The following is an 18,936-nucleotide window of genomic DNA, read 5'->3' as shown; positions in this document are numbered from 1 at the left end:
CTGACCTAGAAGTGACGTCAAGGATGACACTTTATGGGTCAGCAAGGAGGGGAGGAAAGTGGACATGTGTGTACAGGGTAAACAGGTGTATAAGCTCTACAACCTTCCCACATAAAAGCTCATGCTCAGAGCTTGAGGCTGCTGACACCTCCAATGTACCAGAGTAATGAAGGGAATAGTCGGCACTCAGGATAACATCCAAAATAGTATTTCTTTATTAGGTAAACATGTACAAAGCTGTAAAACAGCCTACGTGTTTTGGATATTAGTCCTTAGCCATGGCTGATAAAAAGGGCTACCGAGGTTGTGATCCCTGGGATTAAGAGCTTAAGACCTTCTTTTAAAGGGGTCATTGAGTTGTGGTGGGTGCATTGGATGGACACTTGTGGTGAAACACTGGGCAGCAAGAAGGAGTGGAGCGTTATTTATGATAGGAGCACTGTTTTTTCTTTTATGGGCAAACTGTGGCGTGGGAGTTTAGAGTATCACTTGGACTACATTTTTATTTTGCACTTATATCAATTACTATATTATGGGATTTGAGTATGTTTGCCTAAATACGAGAGTGCCAGACCTTACTTTGGAATATCTAAATGTTGTAAGTGGCATTACTATTATTAGTATACAATACATCATTTAAGAAAAATAGTAGGCACACACTATTGCTAATTTGCACAGGTTGTGTGCTGGAGTTCTACTCCTCGTTCACATTTTTATTTTTTGGTGTCGGGAAAATCTGTTTAAATGACCCCATGTCACATGCTTGAAGAAGGGGGTCCTGCACGGCCCTGAAATGTCACTACTTTACACTGTGATGCGATTGCTTCAATGGATCTCTTGGATGTTTTCTCAGAGATTGGTGTGCAGGTATCAGGACTTGGGTCACTTGCTGGTGGCACTGTGCTTCCCAGAGCAGAAAGTTGTAGTTCCAATATCCACCAGCAGGTCTTTTCCAGCAGCCAGCAGATCCCAGTAATCAGCCTCCGCCTGATGTTGGCTGCTGGGATGGTACTTAGTCCCTTATCTGCTGATACACCTGCTCCAGCATTTTGATCTGCTTGCTGCCAAATACTGTGTGCCTATTACCCTGTTCCTGATCTTGCTCTTGCCCTGCATCTTATATCCTGCTGCCTTATTTCTGCTCTCCCTGTACCTGATCCCAGTCTTGGGTCCCCCTTCCCATCTGTCCCCTGCATTGACAGTCTATCTTATTTAATGTGTTCCCCATTTTTATATATATTGTATATAGTTACGGTAGTTAGTTAGGCTTCCTGTTAGTTAGGCATTTGGGTTATATGGTTGTATCGTGCTTGTTTCCTGTTTGCTGGTGTGTACTCTTACATTTATTGTGTGAGCATAAGCTTTATTCTTTACTGCTGGACCATAGAAGTTTTTGGAAGATGTTTCTAGTCCCTGGTTTCAAAAAGTTGAGAACCACTGTTATAGGCATACCTCCCAACTGTCCAGGATTCCCTGGGCCGCCCTCGGATTTGCTGTAAGTCCCAGAATCCCAGTGAATCCAGGCTGGAGTGGAGCCCAGTGCAGGGACAAGTTCCGGGACTTGGATCCAGGAACTTGCCCAGCAGGCACGCACAAGCCGTGGGAACCAGTAGAATTTGCCTGCTTGTGTTGTGTGTCTGGGGTCCCGCATGGCAGCACATCTCTATTTGATAGCCAGCACCTCTCACGGCCAGCTGCATCTCACACAGTGCAGAGCGGCTGAACCCACCTGCTCCTCTTCCCTGGCTGTGATGTACACAGACAGAAGGAGGAGGCGGAAGGAGGGACAGGGCTCTGCATATGCCACGCTGATCTGAGGTCTGTAATAAACATTTAGCTTGTACTGATAAGCTGCACTGATAGGCAATGATGAGGCGGTACTGGTGGGCACTGATGAGGCTGCACTGATATGCAGCACCAACGGGCACTAATAGGCAGCACTTATGGGTACTGATAGGAAGCACTGATGGGCACTGATAGGCAGTATGGATAAGGAGGCACTATATGGCAGCACTAATGGGCACTGATAGGCTGCACTAATGGGCACTGATATGCAGCACTGAAGGGCAATGATGGACACTTATAGGTAACACTGATGGGCACTAATAGGCGGCACCGATGAGAAGGCACTGACTGACAGCACTGATGGGCAATGATTGACAGCACTGATGGGCACTGGTGGACACTGATAGGCAGTACTGATGGGCACTGGTTGACACTGATAGGCAGCAATGATGGGCACTGTTGAGGCTGCATTGATAATCAGGACACTGATGATCAGTGCCCTGACTATCAGTGCAGATGTCCCCTTTCATAATAGCCGATTGCCAGCACTCTCCTCTCCTCACGCTGTGACAGTGTGAGGAAAGAATGGCGATAACCAGCAAGTGTGTTTACATCGTGATCAGCTGTGATTGGACACAGCCAATCACGTCATAAAGACCCACTGTCATTTTCTCTTTACCCCGATCGGTGATGCGCTATGTTCTACAGACAAAGCTCACCACCGATCATCACGCCTCACGTATGGCAAGAGTGGGAGGACGTCATATGACCCAGAACATCATCTCAGAACTAGAGTCCCACCTGGCCGTCATTTGACTACATGGCGGGTGGGAAGCGATTAGGGTAGACTTAGACAAAACAATCAAAGCTAATTTTATAGGTATAAGGAAGCCCCTCCCACTGTTAAGAGTTTGGACATGCCCACATTTTGCAGCGGTGTGCTTTGCAAGCCGCGGGTCTCTTTCTCCCTCAAGTGTCCCTCATTCTGAAGTTCAAAAGTTGAGAGGTATGTTATAGGCTACCTGTGTATATAATATGAAAAAGTGAAAGCTTAAAGTGGTTGTAACACTCAGACATAAAATAGGAACTAAAAATATCCCTCTATGGTGTGTACTTGTCTCAATCCAGAGCACTAAGTGTAATTTCTGTCTGCTGCTTTGTTCCTCTGCTATCATCATGAATCACTTCTGACAAGTTTTCCTGACTCCGAGAAAAAAAGATGATGGGGAGGAAGCTCCAGCACAATGCCTGTGATTGACAGCCTCAGCTCTGTTCCTGTGTGCATGAGGGTATGTCTCTTGCCCAGGGCCGCTGATAAGGCAGAACAGCCAGCCCTCCTGTACAGGGCCGCTGCCCCATCAGTTCAAAAGGGTTGGCCCGGGCACCTGCTGAGCAGGAGGTCAGGCTGTGCTGTCTTATTGCAGACACCAATCCTCTTCTGCCTCCCCATGCAGTGCTGTCAGCTTCTCCTCTTCTTCCCCTCTCCGGCTGCACTGCAAGGGGATTGGTTCTAGCACATGTGCCCCTTTCATCTGCTGTCCAGGCCCCCCTGTGCACCCCTTACACCTGGATTGCTGCAGGCTTCCCTCCTCTCTTGCTGCAGGCACACAAGGGGATATTTCAGGATGGAGAGCGGAGTAAGGGGCTGGTAGATATGTAATTTCCTGAATAAACACAGTGAGAGATCAGTATCAATCACTGCTGTGTCCATTCATCACTGAAGCATAGTAAATTACAGTGCCTTGAAAAAGTGTTCATACCCCTTGATATTTTCCAAATTGTTCACGTTACAAACAAAAAAAGTGAATTTAATTTTATTGGGATGTTATGAGATAGACCAACACAAAGTGGCACATAATTGTGAAGTGGAAGGAAAATGATAAATGGGTTTCAAAATGTTTTGTAAATACATTTGTGAAAAGTGTGGTATGTATTTATATTGAGCCCCCCTGAGTCAATATTTTGTAGAACCATCTTTCACTGCAAATACAGCTGCAAGACTTTTTGAGGATGTCCCTACCAGCTTGGCACATCTAGAGAGTGACATTTCTGCCCATTCTTCTTTGTAAAATAGCTTGAGCTCTGTCAGATTGGATGGAGAGCATCTGTGAACAGCAATTTTCAAGTCTTGCCACAGATTCTCAATTGGATTTAGGTCTGGATTTTGTCTGGGTCATTTTAACACATGAATTTGCTTTGAGTTAAACCATTCCATTGTAGCTCTAGCTGTATGTTTAGGGTTATTGTCCTGCTGGAAAGTGAACCTCCACCCCAGTCTCAAGTCTTTTGCAGACTCTAACAGGTTTTCTTCTAATATTGCCCTGTATTTGGCTCCATCCATCTTCCCATCAACTCTGACCAGCTTCCCTGTCCCTGCTAAAAGAAAACATCCCCATAACATGATGCTGTCATCACCATGTTTTACAGTGGGGGTGGTGTGTTCAGGGTGATGTGCAGTATTACTTTTCTAACACCCATAGCATTTTGCTTTTAGGCCAAAAAGTTAAATTTGGTCTCATCTGACCAGAGCACCCCCATTTACACATGTTTGCTGTGTCCCCCACATGGCTTCTCGCAAACTGTAAACAGGATTTCTTATGTCTTTCTTCTTGCCACTCTTCCATAAAGGGCAGATTTGTGGAGAGTATAACTAATAGTTGTCCTGTGGACAGATTCTGCCACCTGAGCTGTGGATCTCTGCAGCTCCTCCAGAGTTACCATGGGCCTCTTGGCTGCTTCTCTGATGAATGCTCTCCTTACCCGACTTGTCAGTTTAGGTGGACAGCCATGTTTTGGTAGATTTGCAGTTGTGCCATACTCTTTCCATTTTTGAATGATGGATTGAACAGTGTTCCGTGAGATGTTCAAAGCTTGGGATGTTTTTTTTATAATCTAACCCTGCTTTAAACTTCTTCACAACTTTATCCATGACCTGTCTGGTGTGTTCCTTGGCCTTCATGATGCTGTTTGTTCACTAAGGTTATCTAACAAACCTCTGAGGGCTTCATAGAACAGTTGTATTTATAATGAGATTAAATTACACACAGGTGGACTCTATTTTCTAATTAGGTGACTTCTGAAGGCAATTGGTTCCTCTAGATTTTAGTTAGGGGTATTAGAGTAAAGAGGGCTGAATACAAATGCACGCCACACTTTCTACATATTTATCTGTAAAAAATCAGAAAAAACATTTTTATTTTTCCTTCCATTTCACAATTATGTGTCACTTTGTGTTGGTCTATCACATAAAATCCCAATAAAATACTATTACATTTTTGGTTGCAACATGACAAAATGTGGGAAATTTCAAGGGGTGTGAATACTTTTTCAAGGCACTGTATATACTAGAGTATGCATATCCCTGACATTCAGCTATAAGACTGAGTGATAACAAGTGATGAAATCTGCAATGGGAAACCATTACCCCAAAATTTGGAAAATGTCAAGGGGTGTGAATACTTTTTCAAGGCACTGTATGTTTACTATGCTTCAGTTTGTGAATGAGCATGAAGCCTCGGAGTGCTTCTTATTCATTCATCTGTGCAGTCGAGGCTACATAGAAAGGGACTTTTAAATCTATGTTCTCAGTTGCTTTAAGCTGGGTGGGAAGGGGCCCTGTTAGGTAGCCTGTTTAGGGTCCCGCATTTTCTAACAGCAGCGCTGCCCTTGCCTCCAATAAGCTTTCTGACCTCTTTTTTTACTGAACTCTGCAGAGTGTTACTTCGGCTCTCTGACCCTTTTGCTCAGACAAGCTGTAAAATATTCTTCACTTTGTACTGATGTAGAGAAGAGAAGACTACAGATAAACAGGTACAACTTATGCAGGAGAATTTGTTTCATCTCTGTCAATCACGTGAGGCCAGTCACTTCACTGATTATATGGAACGATTGTAACCACATTAAAAGTGTTTTTTTTTTTTTTTTTTGCATAGGTATTTAAAAATCTAGCTAGCAGAACATGGCCGACCTTTGTGTCTGTGCTGTGATAAGTCTGCTGTCAGCTGCTCAGGCGAGTTGATAATACCTATTTTAACACTTTTCTTTTTAAATGTCCTTTTACCCCAACAAATAACTAGGCATAACTGGACAGCAAACAAGATGCTTATTCAGTGTTTATGACAGATCACTGGGCAGCTGCAGCCCTCAGACAGCCTCGTTTTTCACTTTTACCGAAATCTTGCCTCTTGTGCAACAAAACAAACAACAAGTCAACTCTGACACTGCTGTGGGAATTATTATTTCGGCAAGTCAGTAGGGCAAAAGGCCTAATGGCGTTTATACAAAACACAGAGGAATAAGTTATCTGACCGCTGACTTCTAGCAAGAGGACGGTGCCAAACAAGAGTGCAAATAACGCAAGCTACAGAAAAAGGAAGATTTAAAGCTGAACTCTGGTCCCTTCCCTGAAAACAATCTATAGTTAAGGTTTTATTCCCTATAATTTAAAAATGATTATTCTATGCACTAGATATTGTTCTGCACACCTGTCTTTCTGCAGTGCCTGCTAAACACTACACAACTGAAGAAGTGCTATATCATATTATATTAATTGAAGGCACTATATCATAGGTATATCATATTATATTAATTGAAGGCACTATATCATAGGTATATCATATTATATCAATTGAAGGCACTATATCATAGGTATATCATATTATATCAGTTGAAGGCACTATATCATAGGTATATCATATTATATCAGTTGAAGGCACTACATCATAGGTATATAAAGTATTATATCAATTGAAGGCACTATATCATAGGTATATCATATTATATCAATTGAAGGCACTATATCATAGGTATATCATATTATATCAATTGAAGGCACTATATCATAGGTATATCATATTATATCAGTTGAAGGCACTATATCATAGGTATATCATATTATATCAATTGAAGGCACTATATCATAGCTATATCATATTATATCAATTGAAGGCACTACATCATAGGTATATAAAGTATTATATCAATTGAAGGTACTATATCATAGCTCCGCCACTGACAGGGTAGGAATTGGCAGGGTAAAAATTAACCAGTTTGGCTCCAGAGCACTTTTTTTTTTCTTTGTCGCATACATGTAACAAATCCAACTTTTTGGCAATAAAATTACATAAAACCCCAGAACATATATTTTCTGAAAGCAGTAGCCCTTTAAAATAAAAAGGTGTTAGTTGCACATTTTTTTTCACGTGATATTTGCGCAACTGTTTATTAAATGCTAATTTTCTGGAAAAAATATAACAAAATTAGTTTTAGTACAAAATCACACCATATGATACCCATTTATGGTTAAAATATAAAAGATGAGGTTGCATCAAGTAAATAGATACCTAACATTCCATGTTTTAAAATTGCGTGCGTCCACGATATCGCCAAAAACTATGGTGATCAAAAATTACCATAGGTGACACTTTAAAAGCCATTACACAATCTGGCCCTCAGCTACATCTCTAACCTAGTCTCAAAATACCAACCTATTTGTTCTCTTCACTCCTCCCAAGACCTCCTGCTCTCAAACTCCCTTGTCACCTCATCCCATGCTCACCTTCAGGACTTCTCCATTGCCTCTTCCATCCTCTGGAAAGCTCTACCCCGATTTTCTACTACTTTATCCACTTTCAGATGATCCCTGAAAATGCATCTCTTCAGAGAAGCCTATCTAGCCCCCACCTAACAACTGTACATTTATCTTCTCAAGCAGCACATCACCCACATTTATTACCTCTTGTATCTCTTGACCTTCCCTCTTAGATTGTAAGCTCTAAGGAGCAGGGCCCTCTGATTCCTACTGTATTAATGTGTATTGTATTTTTACTGTCTAACCTCAAGTTCTAAAGCGCTACGTAAACTGTTGACGCTATATAAATCCTGTATAATAATAATAATAATAATAATTACAGCTCATCAGTTTAGAGGTAACTAGGGGCTCTTGTGCTAGAATTATTCATCTCACTCTGTCATTCGCAGTGATATGTCACATGTGTGGTGCAACCGTGGTTTACATACACGTACACACCCTGGGCTTGCGGTTGCGTTTGCGCAGGTGTGCGGGGCAACGGGTATTTTTATTATCAGTGGGATAACGTAGCCTGAGTTGCACATGCGCAGTAGGGAACCAGGAAGTGAAGCCGCAAGGCTTCACTTCCTGATTCCTTTACCGAGGATGGCAGCGGCAGCACCCGACACCCGAGGGATGGATTGGCTTCGGGTGCCGACATCGTGGGCGCCCTGGTCAGGTAAGTGTCCATATTTTCAAAGTCAGCAGCTGCAATATTTGTAGCTGCTGACATTTTAAAAAAAACAAACGGTGGAACTCCGCTTTACAAAAAACGCTATGTGATAGCATTGGGCAAGTGACAGGCACTGTTTTTGGAGACATTAGGGGTCTAATAGACCCCAATGTCTCCCCTGGCCTTCACACCATCTAACCAAGCACAGATCGGCTTGGTTAGGTGTCTCCTGATTGTACTGACTAGGAAATGATGCATATGAAGCCTGTATGAACAATCAGCTTGTGATCAAATGTTCACTCTTTGGACGTACATAGTAGGTCAAAGAGCTGAATTGGTTAAGATGTTTTTTAACCCCTTGCCACTGCCTCCTAGCTGCCCTTTAATTGGGTGTTAATGTCATGAGGTGGCTTCCTGATCATCTAATTGCTGTGATTGGCTTTTACAGCAGTCATATGATCGCCAGCCTGTCCCCCTGTCTCCTGATCGCAAACAGTGACCAGGAGCTGCCGGTGACAGCTTAGTGTGCTTGGAGCATGCAGTCATCACAGAGCCTCAAAGTTGCATGGACGTACATATGCAGCAGATAGGCTCAAGCGCCATGTTGCCACATATATACGTGTAGTCAGGTGGTGAATTACCACAGTGCGGAAATAGAGATATTGCCTTTATCTTCCTCCCCCTTTTGATGAGATACTGAAGTTATGCTGCACCATTCTTCTCCAATCAGTAGGGGGAGAACTAAAGCCAAGAAAACCTAGAGACTTCCATGCAAGACGCTGGGAATCCTGGGAGGTATAGTCCAAAGTAATAGATGTGTAAAGGAACAACTGGGTTTCTGAAGTACAGATCCCTATATGGTGTACAGGAGGAGCCAGGGGGGAACATAAGTAGAATTGCCTGGAAAAATCAGCTTTCTTGGTGCCATAGAAGTTCTGGCAAATGCATCTAAGCCCATGTACACACGGTCTGAGATTCCAACTACCAAATCCGTCGGAATAATTCTGACGGATTAATTCCGGAAGAGGTCCAGAGGTGCATACACACGGTCGGACTAAGTTGTCGGAAAATCTGATTGTACATAATGTGATGACGTTATTTCGTTAGACGGGACTACGTTCAGGCTAGTAGCCAATAGCTTTGGTCTAGGAATTTGATCTGAGCATGCGTGGCACTTTGTCCGTCGGAGTAGGCTACACATGATCGGAGTATGTCCGATCGGAGCATTTTGTCGGAAACTTTTATCGGCAAGTTGGAAAACTTGGTCTGTCGTATATTCCGACGGAAACAGTCCGATGCAGACCACACACAGTCGGAATATCCGACAAAACGGTCCGATAGGACACATTCCGTCGGAATCTCTGACCGTGTGTACAAGGGCTAAGTGTCCTTGTCTCCATTTGGGCTCAGGGCTATTCACCAGTGGGAGCAGGAGATACCCAGCAGCCTTGCCTGCATCACAGCTTCCTCTCGCATTGTCCCTGGGAGACCCAAGTGTACCCAGGCTCACTGCTACAGACCACTGTACTCTTGCTACATTATATTTGAACTGAGGGGCCCCACCCCCGCAAGAGCAGATCTCTAAGCCTAGGAGTCAGTGAGAGGACTGGGAACCCATGTTTTTTCCTTTGTTACACACAGACCCACTGGGAGCAGGACATTTCGGCATCTGAACCCTCCTACACCAAATTTAACCCAGCACACCTATTATCAATACCACATTATACTCCTCCGAAACGTCTGAGCTGCAGGAATATTAAACTGCATCCATAAATGACGCAGAGATGGCAGTTATGGATTGTATTGTATGTGTGATCGCTGCGATATTAACCGCTCACCCCCCCCCCCCCCCACCCAATACTGGATCACTATATCTGTAACGTGAGGGAAAAAAGTATTTGATCCCCTGCTGATTTTGTACCTTTGCCCACTGACAAAGAAATGATCAGTCTATAATTTTAATGGTAGGTTTATTTTACCAGTGAGACAGATAATAACAAAAAAATCCAGAAAAGTGCTTTTCTTGCTTTGTTCATAAATGTCTGACACAAATCAGCCTCAGCTTTTTATTTCCTTGAAAAGGTCACGTGACCTGTGACGCAACACGTTGGGGGAAGGAGCCAGTGACGTCACCCCAGTGTTGAGATACACGGAGGTGCTGTGAGGAGGAGTAAGCCTATGAGCCTGACTGTTACTAACATGCCTGTTTTACCTGGGCACATGTGAGTGTATCCATGGGCAAGACCAAAGAGCTATCAGAGTAACTTTAGGTGGTGTATGGTCAGACTAAAATAAGTTATTACACATTATAATGTATGAACTGAACACTAGGGTTGCACCGATACCGATATCAGTGCAGATACTGAGCAATTGCCCGAGTACTTGTGCAAATGCTCCAATGACTGATCTAATGCCTGTCCACTCAGGGACAATCAGTGTGCTGATGGGGGAGTTACAATCACTGATCTCCGTGTATAGATTTCATTAAAGCCTGACGGCCGCTTCTCCTGTATAGATTTCAATAAAGCAGCTGAAAACCGCGGAGAGGGAGAGATCGGTGATTGCAACCGCCCCCCCCCCCCACCGCTGCACCAATCATTCCCGACTCTCCCACGCCCTCCTCCAGTCCCCCCCCCCCATGTGTTTACGATGCTTCAGTTTATGAATGGAGAGGAGCCGCTGTCTCCTGTCCATTCATCTTCAGTGCAGCTGAGGCTGCAGAGAAAGGCACTGGGGGATTTTTGTCCTTAGTAGGGATGGCCGAACTGTTCGCCCGGCGGTCGATTCACGGCGAATTTGGCGTGTTCGCGATTCACCTGATCGGCGGACTATTGCCGCTGTTCGCCCGGCGGACATATGTGTTTACAGTGTGAAAGAACTTTGACCCATGATGACACATCCATCATGGGGTACAGGACAGCCAATTGAGACATTTCAGCACATGGACAATTGGACATTCCCCCTACCTTATAAATAGACCTGATCTGGCGGCCATTTTACATTCTGTCTTATGTCAGTTTAGGGACAAGATGCTGTGTGGAGCAGGGAGAGACTGTAGTGACACAAATCGCTAGCTATTAGGTCCACAAAAGTCCTTTTAAGGACTGGTATATGTGTAGTACAGTATATAGGGTTCAGTGCACTGCTGTGCTGGTGATTGCAGCAGCCTGTCTTTTGTCAGTGTAGGGACAGGATGCTGTGTGCAGCAGGGACAGTCAGTTTAATCACTAGCTAGCTATTACTATTAGGTCCACAAAGGTCCTTTTAAGGACTGGTATATGTGTACAGTATATAGGGTTCTGGTGCACTGCTGTGCTGGTGATTGCTGAGTGCACTGCTGACTGATTCTGCAGCTGTCTTTTGTCAGTGTAGGGACAGGACGCTGTGTGGAGCAGGGACAGTCAGTTTAATCACTAGCTATTACTATTAGGTTCACAAAGGTCCTTTTAAGGACTGGTATAGGTGAACAGTATATAGGGTTGTACACGTATAATATACTTTCTTCCAAATATAGAAAGAATATTATACTTGACTGCTGCCCGATTCTGCAGCTGTCTTTTATCAGTGTTGGGACTGAGGGACAGTCTGCAAATCACTAGCTACTAGGTCCACAAAGGTCCTTGTAAGGACTGGTATAGGTGCACAATATATAGGGTGCTGGTGCAGGGCTGTGCTGCAGATTACTGCCCTATTCTGCAGCAGTCTTTTATCAGTGTAGTGACTGAGGGACAGTCTGCAAATCTTTTGTCACAGGGTGATTTAAAAAATGACAGGCAGAGGAAGAGGCAGGCCCTTCCGCAGGGGTGGTAGAGCAGGAGCAACAGGCTTGAGCCAAAGTGGCAAATTGCAGAAGGTGCATGCGATTACGTCAAAGGACGCACCAGACTTGGTTGAGTGGCTCACTCAGCCTTACTCTTCTGCACCCTCCTCATCCTCTCGATCTGCACCCTTTTCTTCACTCTCTGCTGTGTGCACCCCCAAAGACACTACCACCAACACCACCACCACCATATACCTTCCGCTTGAGTCACAGGAATTATTTTCTGATCCATATCAAGACATTTCCAATTCGCAGCCACTCTTGGCATTGGATCAGGAAGAGGATGTAGCAACAACCGCCACTCAGCAGACTGACTGCTGGTGTCAGTGCTCTATATCATGGTGCTGGTGTCAGTGCACTCTATCAAGGTGCTGGTGTCAGTGTTCTATTTCACGGTGCTGGTGTCAGTGCTCTCTATATCACGGTGCTGGTGTCAGTGCACTCTATATCACGGTGCTGGTGTCAGTGCACTCTATATCACGGTGATGGTGTCCGCACACTCTATATCATGCTGCTGGTGTCAGTGCTCTATATCACGCTTCTGGTGTCAGTGCTCTATATCACGCTGCTGGTGTCAGTGCTCTATATCACGCTGCTGGTGTCAGTGCTCTATATCACGCTGCTGGTGTCAGTGCTCTATATCACGCTGCGGGTGTCAGTGCTCTATATCACGCTGCTGGTGTCAGTGCACTCTATCATGGTGCTGGTGTCAGTGCCCTATATCACGGTGCTGGTGTCAGTGCCCTATATCACGGTGCTGGTGTCAGTGCTCTATATCACGGTGCTGGTGTCAGTGCTCTATATCACGCTGCTGGTGTCAGTGCACTCTATTACGGTGCAGGTGTCAGTGGTGTCAGTGCACTCTATCACGGTGCTGGTGTCAGTGCACTCTATCACTGTGCTGGTGTCAGTGCACTCTATCACTGTGCTGGTGTCAGTGCTCTATATCACGGTGCTGGTGTCAGTGCTCTATATCACAGTGCTGGTGATGATCTCCTGCACCCTCTTCATAGCCTACCCTAACCTTTCCTCTCCTCCATTGCCTTCATGCTCTCCTGAGTCCTGAATTGTCAAAATTTCACAGATAAAAAAAGAATGCTTGTAGTTGTCGATCCCAGATTCACTTTATTCAGTGGCCATGTGGTGTTATGTCAGTGGCCATGTGGTGGGACTATGTGTGCACAGCTAGTAAGTATTTTGTGGCAGAAAATATGACCTGTAGGTTTTTAAAGTTCGCCTGCCATTGAAGTCAACGGGGCCCGCCATGAACTTTGCAGTTCGCAAACTTTTGGCCGCATTCGCGGTTCACGTTCGTGAAACGTCCCGTCGGAAGTTCGTCCATCTCTAGTCCTTAGTCCCTTTCTCTGTCTCAAAAGGGAGATGTCAGGGGTCTGATAAGAACCATGATATCTCACCAAAGCACCCCCCAACAGGGCTGATTAAACAAAATAAAAATAAATAATAATAATAAAAAATAAAGAATTGTAATAAATAAATATTTAAAAGGCTAAATTGTAAAAATAGTTTATAGTAATATTATAATAGTTTAGTAAAATAAAAAAACACACTGACACCGTCCACTCCCCCCCCCCCCCCAAAAAAAAGAAAGCTAAAAAATAATTAAGAAAAATAAATATATAAAAATAAAATTGTAAAAAAAAAAAAAAAAAAAAAAACCTACTGACACAGTCCATGCCTCATCAGTGCTTCATCTAAGACCTCTTTCACACTGACAGCGTTTTTAAGGCGCCACAGCACTAAAAATAGCGCCTATATAGCGCCTGAAAAAAGCGTCTCCTTTCACTCCAGTGTGAAAGCCCGAGGGCTTTCACACTGGAGCGGTGCACTGGCAGGGCATCACAAAAAGTCCTGCCAGCAACTTCTTTGGAGCGGTGAAGGAGAGGTGAACTCACCGCTCCTCCACCTCTGCTCCCCATTGAAATCAGTGGGGCAGCGCTGCGATACCGCCAGCAAAACGCCACTCCTGCAGCGTTTTGCGGGCAGATTTAACTCCTTTCCGGTTAAAACAGCCCCGCTAGCAGCCGAATAGCGCTGCTAAAACGGCGCTAAAGATAGCACCGCTTTACCGCCGACGCCGTCCCGCGGCTCAGTGTGAAAGTGCCACTGTCACAGGACATTAAATAAAAGTATCGATATCGGCGAGCACTTGAAAAAAGTATCGGTACTTGTACTCAGTCTTAAAAAAGTGGTATCAATGCAACCCTACTGAACACTGACATTGTGCCAACACTCCACCAATCATAGTGTAGCCTGTACAATCTATAGAGAACCAGAGCTGACATACCTGGAGGTAATCGGAGTGTAATGTTATTACAGAAGTCAGAGTGGCAGCACTCCGTCCTAGTAATGTTGTTGGAGCTGTGACAGTACACCTGAGCTTTCAGTTCCAGAAGAGAGATACAAGACTTGATCACTTCCTCCTTGCCATTGGTGAGCATCACTGACGTCCAGCAGGCCCCTTCTGTCTGGCAGGTGTAGTTGGTGGTTTCGCACATCAGACACACACATTTCAGACCTAGAACAAAAAAAGGAAAGTGTAAGCACACAGATTATTCACCCTGATGTCATACGAATCTCAAACATATTCTGGGGAGTTAACTAAACTTCCCATGCCATCATAATGGCGCAGGAAACTGTCAGGCGTGGCGTGCCCCACATTAAAGTGGAACTTCACTCCCCCCAATCAACATTGATTATTTTTAATCCTCATGCTGCTAACATTACTTAATAGATAGCAGTGGCAGCTGGTGCTAAAAAAATTTGGGAGGGCGCAAACAAACCCCTCCAGGTCTGCACTCATATACATACAGTGAGGGGAAAATGTATTTGATCCCCTGCTGATTTTGCCCACTGACAAAGAAATGATTAGTCTAATTTTAATGGTAGGTTTATTTGAACAGTGAGAGACAAAATAACAACAAAAATATCCAGAAAAACACATTTCAAAAAAGTTCTAAATTGATTTGCATTTTAATGAGCGAAAGAAGACCAAAGAGCTGTCCAAGGATGTCAAGGATGTCCAAGACAAGATTGTAGACGTGCAAAAGGCTGGAATGGGCTACAAGACCATCGCCAAGCAGCTTGGTGAAAGTGTGACAACAGCTGGTGAGATTATTCGCAAATAGAAGAAACTCAAAATAACTATCAATTTCCCTTGGTCTGGGGCTCAGTGCAAGATTTCACCTTGTGGAGTTTCAATCGTGATCATGCAATCATGTGAACGGTGAAGAATCAGCCCAGAACTACACAGGAGAATCTTGTCAATGATCTCAAGGCAGATGGGACCATAGTCACCAAGAAAACAATTGATAACACACTACGCCATGAAGGGCTGAAATCCTGCAGCGCCCGCATGGTCCCCCTGCTCAAGAAAGCACATGTACAGGCCCGTCTGAAGTTTGCTAATGAACATCTGAATGATTCAGAGGAGAACTGGGTGAAAGTGTTGTGGTCAGAGGAGACCAAAATCTAGCTGTTTGGAATCCACTCAACTCGCCATGTTTGGAGGAAGAGGAATGCTGCCTATAACCCCAAGAACACCATCAAACATGGAGGTGGAAATATTATGCTTTTGGATGTTTTTCTGCTAAGAGGACAGGAAAACTTCACTGCATCAAAGGAATGATGGACGGGGCCATGTACCCCCCAAATCCCTCAGCCAGGGCATTGAAAATTAGTCATGGATGAGTATTCCAGCATAACAATGACTAAAAACACATGCCCAGGGCAACAAAGGAGTTCAAGAAGAAGCACATTAAGGTCCTTGGAGTTGCCTAGCCAGTCTCGAGACTATAATCCCATAGAAAATATGTGGAGGGAGCAAAAGGTTTGAGTTACCAAACATCGACCTAAAAACTTTAATGACTTGGAGAGGATCTGCAAAGAGGAGTGGGACAAAATGCCTCCTGAGATGTGTACAAACCTGGTGGCCAACTACAAGAAATGTCTGGCCTCTGTGATTGCCAACAAGGGTTTTACCAGCAAGTACTAAGTTATGTTTTGCAAAGGGGTCAAATACTTATTTCACTCATTAAAATGCAAATCAATATATAACTTTTTTGAAAAGCACTTTTCTGGATTTTTTTGTTGTTATTCTGTCTCACTGGTAAAATAAACCTACCATTAAAATTATAGACTGATCATTTTTTTGTCAGTGTGGTCAAACGTACAAAATCAGCAGGGGATCAAATACTTTTTTCCCTCACTGTACAGATATAGAGATTCAGTATAGAGGGGGGGGGGGGCAGTTAATATCTCAGCGATCACACAGACAATACAATCCATAGCTGCCCCCTCCGCATTACCTTGCCCAGCACTTTCTGCCGGCAGTATTGTCTTCACGGGACAAGAAACCGGAAGTGACACAATGACCAACATTGATTTGATAAAAATCAAACATGGGAGGGTTTTGGGCACCCAGAGAACAACCTGAATCAAGCCAATTAGAGCCTCAGCCTGAAATCACATGCTTACATCACATTTAAGGACCTAATAGACACCCATTAGTCCGGCGCCCCACACAGTTCACACACATTATGTGACACATATGCACGATTTATTTAAAAAAGAATATATATGACTAACAGTTTTCAACATATTAAAGTAGCTTTATTTTTTGGCAAACTAACTTTGGGAACTTTGGGGGGGGTCACCCCTTATGGACCGGCTGCCAATTTTTTTTTTTTTTACATTTCTTCAGTCACTTCCTGGTTTCTTGCAAATGATGTCATACATCCCAGGAGCCTTCAGGAGGGGAGTAGAGGAGGAGGGTTTTTCTCAGCTAAGCACACTGTGCATGCCTAAGGGCCGATGGATTGCAGGAAGTAGATGATACATGAATCATTTGCCCTTACTCAAGATGGTCGTGAATAGAAATGCAGGGGGGAGTGTTTTTTAAAGCAATTTCTCAACAAAATAAATCATGCAGACATGGATTAATGGGGCAGTTTGCTTTAAATATTAAAAATGAATTAAATTGAGTTTTTTTGCTCATATGCAGTGAAGATCCGCTTTAACAGAGCAGATCGACCTGTTTTAACTCTTTCTGTGGCAGTTTATATTTCAGAGTGAATAAGAAACTAGAGCAGGTCTGCACCTAATTAACAGAGGAAATGTGTCAGTTTTCTATATGGAAAACTGCTGCAGATTCCTTCCAGGTGTGACCCTGTTGTATGGGATGTGAGCTGTCAGCAGGCAGTTTATATCCCTCCCTCTGCCCGTGCAGTGATTATGCTACACAAACACAGCCTGCAGGGTTAAGAACCAGTGGCGGCTGGTGCTCAATTTTTTTTTTTTTGGGGGGGGCATCAATTGCAGCCTCACTGTGCCCATTAAACGCAGCCACTGTGCCCATCAAACGCAGCCACTGCCCCATCAAATGCTACCACTGTGCCCCCCGTCAAATGCTGCCACTGTGCCCATAAAACGCAGCCACTGTGCCATCAAATGCAGCCACGGTGCCCATCAAATGCAGCCACTGTGCATATCAAATACAGCCACGGTGCCCATCAAATGCAGCCACTGTGTATATCAAATGCAGCCACTGTGCCCCATCAAATGCTGCCATTGTGTCCATTAAATGCTGCTACTGTGCCCCTTCAAACGCAGCCACTGTGCCCCATCAAATTCTGCCGATGTGCCCAGCAAAATTGGCAATGTGACCCCCCTGCCCGCTCGCCATCTGCCCGGCACTTACCCTGTCTTGGTGGCGGGTCATACAGCAGCTCCTGTGTCCTCCGTGCATCTCCTCCTGATAGTGCCTGTCCTTTCAGTCAATCAGGTGACGGGTAACAGATCGGTGCACCTGACTGGCGAAGAGGCAATTCAGAGTTATGAAAGGCAAATATGCATTCGGGTTCTTCTGCCTGAACTCTGAGAACAACCTCAGCCCCTCTGGTGGATGGAGATAAGGTAGTGTTATCCCATTCAGCTAAAGTCCATTGGGAGCACACTCCTCCTGCACTCTTCCTGCACTCCTCCTCCTGCAGCACAGTGTCCTCAATCGTGTCTCTGGCCAAGCACCTGGCTACACATTATTAGCTGTCTAATCACTAATTTCCCTTGAAAAAAAACAGAAGATGGGGTCTGTCTGTCTATGCCACAGTAATAAGACTTCTAGATGATCCTGACAGGCCCCAGACATGTATATTGTCAGCTTTATTACACCTCAGGAAGACAGACAGCAGAAGACTCGGAGTAGACAAAAGGATTATTGGGAGTAAACCAAATCACAATAAATGTTCATACAATGACAAGCAAGCTTTATACCACCTTTACAGAAATGTCACTGGGCTATTTATTAATGGATTGCAAGACATGGCCAAGATCTACAAAGTGTTCCAGCCTAAAGACACAAATCACATTGCAGCGTGCCATCAGATCTGTAAAAAGTGTTTTGTTTGGTTGCCCGGAGTTACTAAACACCATATATCATCACTGCTCTGTATATTGCTTTATTAAAGTGTTACTAAACCCAGGGCACTGCATTTACGATATCTGGTCTCCCATAGCACACAATACATAGACATCCAATCATTTTAGTAAATATAAACTACTAAATACCTTTTCTCATCAGCAGTATATATCAGTCTTTTGACTTCTACCAGTGCCTGGTTAAGCTTGTAGGAGGAGTTTTCATTCTGCACCAGCTGTCTTATCAGGATGCAGGACCTCTGACCCTCTGTCTGGACAGTGCTGATTGGCCCTGTGCTGATCACATGCACTCTCTGGGGTAAAAAAGATCTCTAGCAATACAAACCACACTGAGCATGTGCAGCCTGACTCCAGTAACTCTGTCTTATCCTGGCATGTTATGGGGACAATGCAAAATAAGGAGGATCTGTGCATACAGGATCAAACAGCCCTTTTACTCAATGCAGAGGATTAACCCCTTAGGTTTCACAGTGAATATAACAAGCATGCTTTGCTGCATATACAAACTGATTTTACTGTTGTGGGTTTAGTAACACTTTAAGGACACATTGCTGGAATATGTCTAAACCAATAACCTGACATTCATTATATGTAGTTATACTATATGACCAAAGGTTACTGGAGGAGACTTGATTA

General features: G+C 44.2%; 1 protein-coding gene across 1 annotated transcript in view; it reads right to left on the bottom strand.

The window, feature by feature from the left end:
• Positions 1–18,936, bottom strand: part of ACVR1C (activin A receptor type 1C) — a 112,063-nt gene that overhangs the window by 53,090 nt on the left and 40,037 nt on the right. Inside the window, exon 2 of the mRNA XM_077447655.1 lies at positions 14,159–14,383. Within this exon, the coding sequence (XP_077303781.1) occupies positions 14,159–14,383 (225 nt within the window). The remainder of the gene's footprint in view (positions 1–14,158; positions 14,384–18,936) is intronic.

Source organism: Lithobates pipiens, unplaced genomic scaffold, assembly GCF_037356315.1.
Source record: "Lithobates pipiens isolate NorthernLeopardFrog02 unplaced genomic scaffold, aLitPip1_a1.2 Scaffold_22, whole genome shotgun sequence".
In the NCBI taxonomy this organism is placed as follows: domain Eukaryota; kingdom Metazoa; phylum Chordata; class Amphibia; order Anura; family Ranidae; genus Lithobates; species Lithobates pipiens.
Note: the sequence above shows the minus strand (reverse complement) of the source record. Positions and strands in the feature narration are given on the sequence as shown.